Source organism: Chinchilla lanigera, unplaced genomic scaffold (genome assembly GCF_000276665.1).
Source record: "Chinchilla lanigera isolate Chin_1 unplaced genomic scaffold, ChiLan1.0 scaffold00013, whole genome shotgun sequence".
Classification (NCBI taxonomy): domain Eukaryota; kingdom Metazoa; phylum Chordata; class Mammalia; order Rodentia; family Chinchillidae; genus Chinchilla; species Chinchilla lanigera.
The window spans coordinates 26,388,871-26,399,315 of record NW_004955414.1 but is presented as its reverse complement, the minus strand read 5'-3'; the positions used below and the strand labels follow the sequence as shown (position 1 = coordinate 26,399,315).

At 39.5% G+C, this 10,445-nt stretch overlaps 2 protein-coding genes across 2 annotated transcripts in view; both read left to right on the top strand.

Annotated features, from left to right (window-relative positions):
- The window catches only part of LOC102021119, a 2,431-nt gene extending 2,116 nt beyond the window's left edge, over window positions 1-315 (top strand). The window contains exon 3 of the mRNA XM_013511742.1: window positions 225-315. The gene's annotated coding sequence lies outside the window, so the exon portion shown is untranslated. The remainder of the gene's footprint in view (window positions 1-224) is intronic.
- Eif4g2 (eukaryotic translation initiation factor 4 gamma, 2) overlaps window positions 1-10,191 on the top strand; it is a 10,792-nt gene extending 601 nt beyond the window's left edge. Inside the window, exons 2-23 of the mRNA XM_005380528.1 lie at window positions 3-160; window positions 225-351; window positions 626-691; window positions 1,454-1,594; window positions 2,111-2,213; window positions 3,076-3,207; window positions 3,296-3,362; window positions 3,451-3,602; window positions 3,964-4,074; window positions 4,213-4,296; window positions 4,383-4,481; window positions 4,646-4,787; window positions 4,878-5,038; window positions 5,427-5,540; window positions 6,285-6,410; window positions 6,538-6,642; window positions 6,731-6,946; window positions 7,033-7,291; window positions 7,606-7,810; window positions 7,947-8,158; window positions 8,244-8,365; window positions 9,363-10,191. Of these exons, the coding sequence (XP_005380585.1) occupies window positions 3-160; window positions 225-351; window positions 626-691; window positions 1,454-1,594; window positions 2,111-2,213; window positions 3,076-3,207; window positions 3,296-3,362; window positions 3,451-3,602; window positions 3,964-4,074; window positions 4,213-4,296; window positions 4,383-4,481; window positions 4,646-4,787; window positions 4,878-5,038; window positions 5,427-5,540; window positions 6,285-6,410; window positions 6,538-6,642; window positions 6,731-6,946; window positions 7,033-7,291; window positions 7,606-7,810; window positions 7,947-8,158; window positions 8,244-8,365; window positions 9,363-9,428 (2,968 nt within the window). The 3' untranslated portion in view covers window positions 9,429-10,191. The remainder of the gene's footprint in view (window positions 1-2; window positions 161-224; window positions 352-625; window positions 692-1,453; window positions 1,595-2,110; window positions 2,214-3,075; window positions 3,208-3,295; window positions 3,363-3,450; window positions 3,603-3,963; window positions 4,075-4,212; window positions 4,297-4,382; window positions 4,482-4,645; window positions 4,788-4,877; window positions 5,039-5,426; window positions 5,541-6,284; window positions 6,411-6,537; window positions 6,643-6,730; window positions 6,947-7,032; window positions 7,292-7,605; window positions 7,811-7,946; window positions 8,159-8,243; window positions 8,366-9,362) is intronic.
- The last annotated feature ends 254 nt before the right edge of the window (window positions 10,192-10,445 follow it).

Here is a 10,445-nt window from a genome sequence, read left to right as displayed (position 1 = left end):
AGGCGGCGGGCCCTCGCCGCGGTCTCGGCCGGGGTTCCAGGCGGCGGCGCAGACAGAACCCCCGCCCGATTGTGTCTCCGTATTCCATTTCCGCCCCGAGGCCTGCAGTGCGGTGCGAGGTGGCCCGGCCGCGGGGCCCGCGTCCTGAGGAAGCTTGCGGGTGAAGGCAGGGTGCGCGGCCGCGCGCCAGCGGGGTCTGACACGGCTGCTCTTTCTCATTCCAGGTTTCTCGTTTCTCCCGTCCCCGCCCCTCCCCACCCCATCCATTAATATTATTCTTTTGAAGATTCTTCGTTGTCAAGCCGCCAAAGTGGAGAGTGCGATTGCAGAAGGGGGTGCTTCTCGTTTCAGGTATGTGCAGATTTATTTTAGCATTGTTCTCAAAAGTTTAATCAGGAAACCTTAAATAGTTCAGACTTGATGTACTGTCACTTTGATAGACCTCAAGTTTTTGACAGTCTTGTCATAGTACTATATGAAGAGTAAATGTAACTGTTTGGCCTTCCTTTGGGCCCAAGTTCAGTCTTCATCTGTGGTATAACTTTTAAAATCCAAAATAACTCTCTCCTTTTAGTCAAATAGCTGGCACTGTGTAGTAAGTTTTTTTTTTTTTCCTTGTACATAGTGCTTCTTCGGGCGGAGGAGGAAGTAGGGGTGCACCTCAGCACTATCCCAAGACTGCTGGCAACAGGTATGGAAGCACGTAAAAACAGTGGCTTTTATAAATAAAAGTTTCGGAGTCTTTCACATGCATACCAAAACCGTATAGGGTGTATCAGGAATCTTAATCTTGGTTGGGGCATTGGTTCCTGCTAAATAGTCTCTTCCACCTTTTTCTTTTTGAGAGAGGGTCTGGCAGTGCAGTTCAGGTTGGCCTTGGGCTTGCTTTGTAGTCCAGGCCTGTCTTAAACTCGAAATGATCCTCCTGTCTCAGTCCAGAGTGCTGGGATTACAGGCGTGTGCCACCACGCCCTGCTAAACGATTCTGGCTAAATAATCCTAAATACAGAATGTTACCTTCTTAGGTAATCCAGTGTGAGTTGAGGCTCTCAAACTGATCTTCTCATATTCTTGCGTTATTTTTATTGATGGCTGCTCTGGAATCCCTTACATTTCTTTCTAATGGGTATTAGTAAAGTGTGAAGTGTGGCCTTAAGTCATCGTAGTGCTGATTGCAGCAGCACAGGCACTACCTGGAAATGGGTACTGAAATGTATATTCTGAAGGCCCTGCCCCACTCTGCTAACGCAGAAATTGACATTGGGCCCAGGAATCTGTATTATAAAGTCCTTTAAGTGATTTTCACATATACCTACTGCTGGCTGGAAACCACTGATTTTCAGTGTTGCTTTGTTATAGGGGAAGTTGAGAACAGCCTAAAGTTTTATATTGTGTTCAGCAGAATTTTTTAAAGCTTTCCTAATTAAAGTCTGTGTTAATTTTTATTATTCAGCGAGTTCCTGGGGAAAACCCCAGGGCAAAACGCTCAGAAATGGATTCCTGCACGAAGCACTAGACGAGATGACAACTCCGCAGCAAACAACTCCGCAAATGAAAAAGAACGACATGATGCAATCTTCAGGAAAGTAAGAGGGTAAGTTTCAAAGTCTGTTTTCATGCAAAGAGGGAAGAGATGTGGATTAGCTGTATTTCTGTGTGTGTGGTATGCTACTTAGAAGGCAAGGTTCATGCCAAAAGAGTGATTTTCATAAAGGTAGTGATGACAGTTGGCTTTTTTGCATCAGTTGAGGGAGATAGGGCTTACAGTTCTTTGTAGCTGTGGATTATAACTCATAACCCTGTTGTGCTGGCATTTCCATCTTGGCCTGGTACAATGATCACAGCTCCTGGTCCAGCCCTAATAATGAGGCCCTTGCACTCTGGGCTTAGAGAAAGGTTTCTTGCTAAACAGCTGGGCACCCCTCAACCTGATAGCAAATACTATGATACTCTAAAACAGAAGTTCATTTTTACGTCTCTTTGGTTATATAAGAACACATGTCTTGCTATAAAAGAGAGCAAGGAAAAATATAAACATAATTTAAAAGATTTTTTTTACTTCAACAATTCTCTATGGGCTGATATTTCAAATATGATTTCTTTCCCACAGCATATTAAATAAGCTTACTCCTGAGAAGTTTGACAAGCTATGCCTTGAGCTCCTCAATGTGGGTGTAGAGTCTAAACTCATCCTTAAAGGGGTCATACTGCTGGTAAGTTTTAAATGTCGGCTTAAAACTCAAAGGGAAAGGAAAAGAAAACATCTACCTTCAGGTGTTTTTACCCCTAATTATTTAAAGCCTTGAAGTGTTTGCTAGATTGGTATATATTCATGAATACTAGTAGTGATAAAAGTAGAGCCATTAACTTCGGATGGTATGAGTTTTAGGCTGAGAAAGGGTTGCCATAAGTTAGAGGCAAGTCTTGACTATATAGCCTGACCCTGTCTAAAAAAAAATAAGTTATACTGTACATGGAGAGTTAAGCAGAGGCTATCCTCTGCATTTGGTTTACCTTTTGTGAAAGATGCTGTTTTGGACTTACAAGTTAATAATTTCAGTATTATTTCAGTTTGTCTTGTGCTGGGGATTGGCTCCATGCCTTCATGCTTGCTAGGCATTCCCTCTAACCCAGGCTTAGATGTTCAGCCCTCCAGTGTCTATAGTTCTATCCATGGTGTCTTCTAACTTTAGGGAGGAGAGGAATGCAGCTACGTGAAAATCAGTATGGCTAGATGTTTTTGGCACGCTGTAGCGGCTTACATTTAAGTTCTTACTTTTCCAAGGTGTGTACTAAACAGTTGATCTGTATTGTTTAACTTACACAAGAAACTTGTGAGAAATATATTCTCATTTCTCAGTTGTAAATGAGGCAGAAAAGTAATTTGTCTCATACAGTAAGATTGTTGGGACCATGCATTTCCACTTCAGCACACCTGTAATCCAGCTACTAACTTAAAATCAAAATTTTTAAAGTGCCTGGTGGTAATTTGCAAGTGCAAGGCCCTGAGGTCAGTCCCTGGTACCACAAGAATAGCTCTAGTTTAGGTTTTTAAAAATGACATTTTCTGTGTAGATTGTGGACAAAGCCCTAGAAGAGCCAAAGTATAGCTCACTGTATGCTCAGCTATGTCTGCGATTGGCAGAAGATGCACCAAACTTTGATGGCCCAGCAGCAGAGGGTCAACCAGGACAGAAGCAAAGCACAGTAAGTGGTGGTTTTTGTTTGCTTATTTTAAAATTGGTTTGAAAGATTCCATTAGCAAAGACTACAAATAGTTTTTGTTTCCGAACAGACATTCAGACGCCTCCTAATTTCCAAATTACAAGATGAATTTGAAAACCGAACCAGAAATGTTGATGGTAAGAATTTTTTATATTAAATAATACTCTACATGAAAACCTGATTCCCACATAATGACTTTATTTGTCTTTTTTTTCCCCCTTTCAGTCTATGATAAGCGTGAAAATCCTCTTCTCCCCGAGGAGGAGGAACAGAGAGCCATTGCTAAGATCAAGATGTTGGGGAACATCAAATTCATTGGAGAACTTGGCAAGCTTGATCTTATTCATGAATCTATCCTTCATAAGTGCATCAAAACAGTAAGTATAACTGGCAGTTTAGATTTACATTAAGATAGTGGGAACAATACTGAAGAAGATATGTCAACTGTAATTGCTTTGTGCCATCTGAGAAGGTACATGGATATTAAGAACGTAGGTAGCCACCAAAACTTAACAGATCTAACATAGAAGTATGCACTGGATTTTACAAAAGTAAAAGTAAAGCTGTTGTCTGCATTTAAATTGCTAAATTTGTGGAAGAGTTTCAGCGTAGACCTATCGATAGCACTGTACTAGCTGCTTTGGGAATTAAGAGTAATGCAAACCTAAGGGGGAAGATACTGTGTAAACTGGAATAACTAAAATTTCATCAACACGTGGCATTTTATTCTTTTGGTAGCTTTTGGAAAAGAAGAAGAGAGTCCAACTCAAAGATATGGGAGAGGATTTGGAGTGCCTCTGTCAGATAATGAGGACAGTGGGACCTAGGTTAGACCATGAACGAGCCAAGGTAGGACAAATAGCTTGTCTTAATTCTATTGAAGTCTAGCACCTTTTTGTGACAATAGGGAATTGCCATATTTAGTCACTTTGGTTATAATGTAGAAGTGTCAAAAGCCTTAAATAGTACATGTTTTTCTCTTACCAGTCCTTAATGGATCAGTACTTTGCCCGAATGTGCTCCTTGATGTTAAGTAAGGAATTGCCAGCAAGGATTCGTTTCCTGCTGCAGGTAAAACTGGTTTCTTTTAAGTATGTTGATAAGAGTGAGTTTTTCTGTTGAGGAATGTTAAAACTTACACTACCTTTGCTTTAAAGGATACCGTAGAGTTGCGAGAGCACCATTGGGTTCCTCGCAAGGCTTTTCTTGACAATGGACCAAAGACGATCAATCAAATCCGTCAAGATGCAGTAAAAGTAAGCTAGTTTTCAGTGTTTCTATAGTAGTACAGGTAGCCTCTTAACTTCTTGAAACTGTTTCAATGTAATGAATAAGAGGTTTTCTGTTTTTCCTAGTGTATAAATTGTAGTTTTTGAGTACAATAGGGTCCAGAGATGAAAATGTTTCTTTATTTCTGAAGGATCTAGGAGTGTTTATTCCTGCTCCTATGGCTCAAGGGATGAGAAGTGACTTCTTTCTGGAGGGGCCGTTCATGCCACCCAGGATGAAAATGGATAGGGACCCACTTGGAGGACTCGCTGATATGTTTGGACAAATGCCAGGTAATTTTGAACAGATTGGTGGCTTGGTGAGACTGAAAGTCATCTTAACATTTCAGAGTTTTAAAGAGTTGTCCATGTGTGTATTTTAAGGTAGCGGAATTGGTACTGGTCCAGGAGTTATCCAGGATAGATTTTCACCCACCATGGGACGTCATCGTTCAAATCAGCTCTTTAATGGCCATGGGGGACACATCATGCCTCCCACACAATCACAGTTTGGAGAGATGGGAGGCAAGTTTATGAAAAGCCAGGTAAGACATACAATAGTGGTTAGGGAAATAAGTGTTAAATCCTGAGATTTTTTTTTTTTTTTTTAATTGTGCTTTTTTTTTTTGTTTTTTTTTTTATTGTAGTTATTTTAGATGTGTGGTTTTTATGTTTCGTAAACATAAAATTTTACATTTGTGACCGTTACTTCAAATTGAAATGTTTATCAAGTTGAATAAAGTATTAGTAAAATCACATCACTTTATTTGACAGTTAGGTTAGATTTAAATTCTTCCCTGTTCCATCTCCTACTTTCTCTGGGCAAATTCACTTAATCTTTCTTTATAGCTTAGCTCATCCCTTTGGTACTTGATTACCATAATTTGTGGACGCCCTTTTTATCTAGACTTTCTTTCTCCCTTTCTGAAATAGGGGCTAAGCCAGCTCTACCATAACCAGAGTCAGGGACTCTTATCCCAGCTGCAAGGACAGTCGAAGGATATGCCACCTCGATTTTCTAAGAAAGGACAGCTTAATGCAGATGAGGTACATTTGCCTATGTTATTTATATATGGTAGTTCGTTAATTCAGAAATCTACTGCCCGATGATTATAAAAAGACGCGTTATTAAGAGGACTTATGCTGGAGTTCTTCTTCTTTTTCTCTCTTTTCTGTACTTCTTTTTCTTTCTTTGATGTCCAGCGTCCTATGAGCGAAGATTATGAGATATGAGGGCAAGTATAAAGGTGTATTAGAATGAAGAAAATGATTGTAAAGATACTGTTTGTGTTTCCCCTGAAAGTAGTATGATTCAGCTGAGAATAAAGCAAGACTTCTTTATTCCCCTCCCACTTTGGATAATGCCAATCCTAGGAGAATTGTGGTACAAGTCTGTGAATCAGATACTTTACTTTCTTGTCAGAGATTAAGCTCAGGTAGTGTGAAGTGATCATGGTTTTTGTTTTGTGGTACCAGGGCTTGACCCTGGGTCTGTGTACTAAACTGTATCCCCAGCCCTTTGTTTTCCTTTATTTTTTTTATTTTGAGACAGGATCTTGCTAAGTTTCCCAGGGTCACATTAAACTTGAGATTTTCCTGCCTCAGCCTTTGGGTGCTGGGATTACAGAAGGCCTGTATCATAACACTTTCTAGGTTTTAGAGAAATTTCTGTTTCTACCCTAGGTTCTATGATGTGTGTATAGAATTAATTATAGGATGTTGAAGTGGTAATTTAACAGTGACTACATGTTGGTAATGTATGTATCTGCTATGACTTATTTTCGATTCCAGATCAGCTTGAGGCCTGCTCAGTCGTTCCTAATGAATAAAAATCAAGTGCCAAAGCTTCAGCCCCAGATAACTATGATTCCTCCTAGTGCACAACCGCCACGCACTCAGACACCACCTCTGGGACAGGTATGGTCCAAAGGTGGCACCATTTGTCATTGTACTTCCCAACTTGTTTTGATGTAGTGTTTTTATCCTTCTAACATCATAAACCTTTTTTTAACTGAACATTCATGTCACACTGCTTATCTTCTAGACACCTCAGCTTGGTCTCAAAACTAATCCACCACTTATCCAGGAAAAGCCTGCCAAGACCAGCAAAAAGCCTCCGCCATCAAAGGAAGAACTACTCAAACTAACTGTGAGTATCAAATAATCCCATAATCATTAATTGGAGTGTATTTGGGGTAGGAAAAGCACTAAGGTAATTGAACTTGTACTTTCTTTAGGAAACTGTTGTAACTGAGTATCTGAATAGTGGAAATGCAAACGAGGCTGTCAGTGGTGTAAGAGAAATGAGAGCTCCTAAACACTTCCTTCCTGAGATGTTAAGCAAAGTAATCATCCTGTCTCTAGACAGAAGTGATGAAGATAAAGAAAAAGCAAGTTCTTTGATCAGTTTACTCAAACAGGAAGGGATTGCCACAAGTGACAACTTCATGCAGGTAAGACAGTCTTGTGTTTGTGTAGTAAAAAAAACTTCTCACATTTGAAAATGAACAGCCTGACGATATTGTCTGTTCTTTCTAAGGCTTTCCTGAACGTATTGGACCAGTGCCCCAAACTGGAAGTTGACATCCCCTTGGTTAAATCATACTTAGCACAGTTTGCAGCTCGTGCCATCATTTCAGAGCTGGTGAGCATTTCAGAACTAGCTCAACCATTGGAGAGTGGCACCCATTTTCCTCTCTTCTTACTGTGTCTTCAGCAGTTAGCTAAATTACAAGATCGAGAATGGCTAACAGAACTTTTTCAACAAAGCAAGGTCAATATGCAGAAAATGCTCCCAGGTAAGAGAACAGTTTAATACTGAGTGTACATGTTCCCAGTACCCTGAGTGGATTTATGTGGGTCATGTAACTTGATTATCCTGTGCAAATAATGATAAAAGCATTATTGTATGTAGATCTCAATGCCTTACTATAGAAAGATTACAATTTAACTACTTTGACCCATACGTTGAGTTCATTTTCGTGGGTTGGTTCTTTGTTGTTACACTTACCTTGGACATGGGGAAATAATTTGTAAAGCTCTGCTTTTTAGATAGGTCCGCTGGGTAAAATGAACAACTTGCTCAGTTCTAGAAATGGCTTTGTCTCTTCAGAAATTGATCAGAATAAGGACCGTATGTTGGAGATTTTGGAAGGAAAGGGACTGAGTTTCTTATTCCCACTCCTCAAATTGGAGAAGGAACTGTTGAAGCAAATAAAGTTGGATCCATCCCCTCAAACCATATATAAATGGATAAAAGATAACATCTCTCCCAAACTTCATGTAGATAAAGGATTTGTGAACATCTTAATGACTAGGTAAGATGGTGGTCTTGTACAGTGAAGTTACGTTTTTATACCTAGGGAAAAATCAAGTCCACAAGACTGGGGCTGAGTGGCTTCTCTGACCCAGAAAATTCTCCTTGGTGATCTAACAAGACCTTTTTCTTCCCAGCTTCTTACAGTATATTTCTAGTGAAGTAAGCCCACCCAGCGATGAATCAGATTCTTCCTCTGCTCCTTCCAAAGAACAGTTAGAGCAGGAAAAACAACTGCTGCTTTCTTTCAAGCCTGTGATGCAGAAATTCCTTCATGATCATGTGGATCTACAGGTCAGTGCCCTGTATGCCCTGCAGGTGCACTGTTACAACAGCAACTTCCCAAAAGGTGAGGTGGTCTGTGTGGTTGAGGGGGCGGGTGCGTGGGCCTGCTGAGAGAGCACACTGAATAATCGGATTGTTTCGGGTTTTAGGCATGTTACTCCGCTTTTTTGTTCACTTCTATGACATGGAAATTATTGAAGAGGAAGCTTTCTTGGCTTGGAAAGAAGATATAACCCAAGAGTTTCCAGGAAAAGGCAAGGCTTTGTTCCAGGTAAGTTTCACAGAAATTTGTCTCCCCCTCTCCCCCACCTCATTAGTATTTTGAGTGAATAGTAATTCTTTGTAAACAAGATAGTTTCTTCACCCATGCTTATCATTCTGCACTGTTTTGAAAGATGTAGTTACATGTACAGTGGCAAAATGAGGTAAAACTGACTTTAAATCATGCTTATATTTGAACAGAGAGTATGAAGATATTAAGTTAATCAAATTGGCTAATCAGTTCCGGTGGTTATAGAACTTTGAAAATAAGCTTTTTTAAAAATTTAAGGGGAAGCTGGGCGTGGTGGCGCACGCCTGTAATCCCCCACTTGGGAGGCTGAGGCAGGAGGATCCTTGCAAGTTCAAAACCAGCCTGGGCTACAAAGTGAGCTCAAGACCAGCCTGAACTACACCCTGTCTCAAAAAGACAAAAAAAAAATTAATAGGAGAGACTGTATTTGTTTTCTTGCCCTTGATTTTCTGTCTTCTCTTGGCATCAGCCCTGAGAGGAGGAATTCACATATAAGGTCACCTACTGAGTAATTTAAAAGCAGATTTTCATTCTGATTCCAAAACTGATAGGGTAGGTGTCTGTTACTAGTTTTTCTGACCAGACTTTGGTTTATAAATACTGATTTATATATAGCCTCTTACTCATAAAGGGGTTACACCTAACCTAGTGAGGACCACCAGCCTTACAGCACTTAACTACTGTGTCTTTGGGAGATCTGATAGAATACTTCTGGGGTGTGACTGGAAGTATGCTTTTTAGGATCATCCCCTCCTCAAAATCCTGTTGATTTAGAGGAGCCATAGTCTTAAAATAAGTCTGAGTGATCCTGAAATATAACTGGGGGAGTGTTGAAATTGCGTTGTTTATTAAGCCTAAGGTTCATTTATAAATACTTCATTTGTATCTGTTTCCATTTACTAAAACATGTGTTACAGAGTAAAACTTGATATTTATCTGTTGTAAGTACTACTTAATTTACAAATCCAATTCACAGGTAAATCAGTGGCTGACTTGGCTAGAAACTGCTGAAGAAGAAGAATCTGAGGAAGAAGCTGACTAAAGAACCAGCCAAAGCCTTAAATTGTGCAAAACATACTGTTGCTATGATGTAACTGCATTTGACCTAACCACTGCGAAAATTCATTCCGCTGTAATGTTTTCACAATATTTAAAGCAGAAGCACGTCAATTTAGGATTTCCTTCTGCGTAAGGTTTTTTTGTAGTGTAATGTCTTAATCATAGTCTACCATCAAATATTTTAGGAGTATCTTTAATGTTTAGATAGTATATTAGCAGCATGCAATAATTACATCATAAGTTCTCAAGCAGAGGCAGTCTATTGCAAGGACCTTTTTCGCTGCCAGTTATCATAGGCTGTTTTAAGTTAGAAAACTGAATAGCAACACTGAATACTGTAGAAATGCACTTTGCTCAGTAATACTTGAGTTGTTGCAATATTTGATTATCCATTTGGTTGTTACAGAAAAATTCTTAACTGTAATTGATGGTTGTTGCCGTAATAGTATATTGCCTGTATTTCTACCTCTAGTAATGGGCTTTATGTGCTAGATTTTAATATCCTTGAGCCTGGGCAAGTGCACAAGTCTTTTTAAAAGAAACATGGTTTACTTGCACAAAACTGATCAGTTTTGAGAGATCGTTAATGCCCTTGAAGTGGTTTTTGTGGGTGTGAAACAAATGGTGAGAATTTGAATTGGTCCCTCTTATTATAGTATTGAAATTAAGTCTACTTAATTTATCAAGTCATGTTCATGCCCTGATTTTATATACTTGTATCTATCAATAAACATTGTGATACTTGATGTAGTAGTAATGTGTTTTAAATGTCAAGATTTATGGAGAATTGTTAGCTTTGCTAAGATTTATGGAGAATTGTTAGCTTTGTTTTGAGCAGGACACCCATTTCTGTTGAAAGACTTGAGAATTTTTTATTAGTGTGTTTGTAATACATAGTAATGATTGCATTCTTTGTGGGTGGTACAGCTATATAACACCTTAACTGCTGTTTCCCTGCTCCCTTCCTCTACCTCTGGTCCCTTTGCCAATTTATAAATTC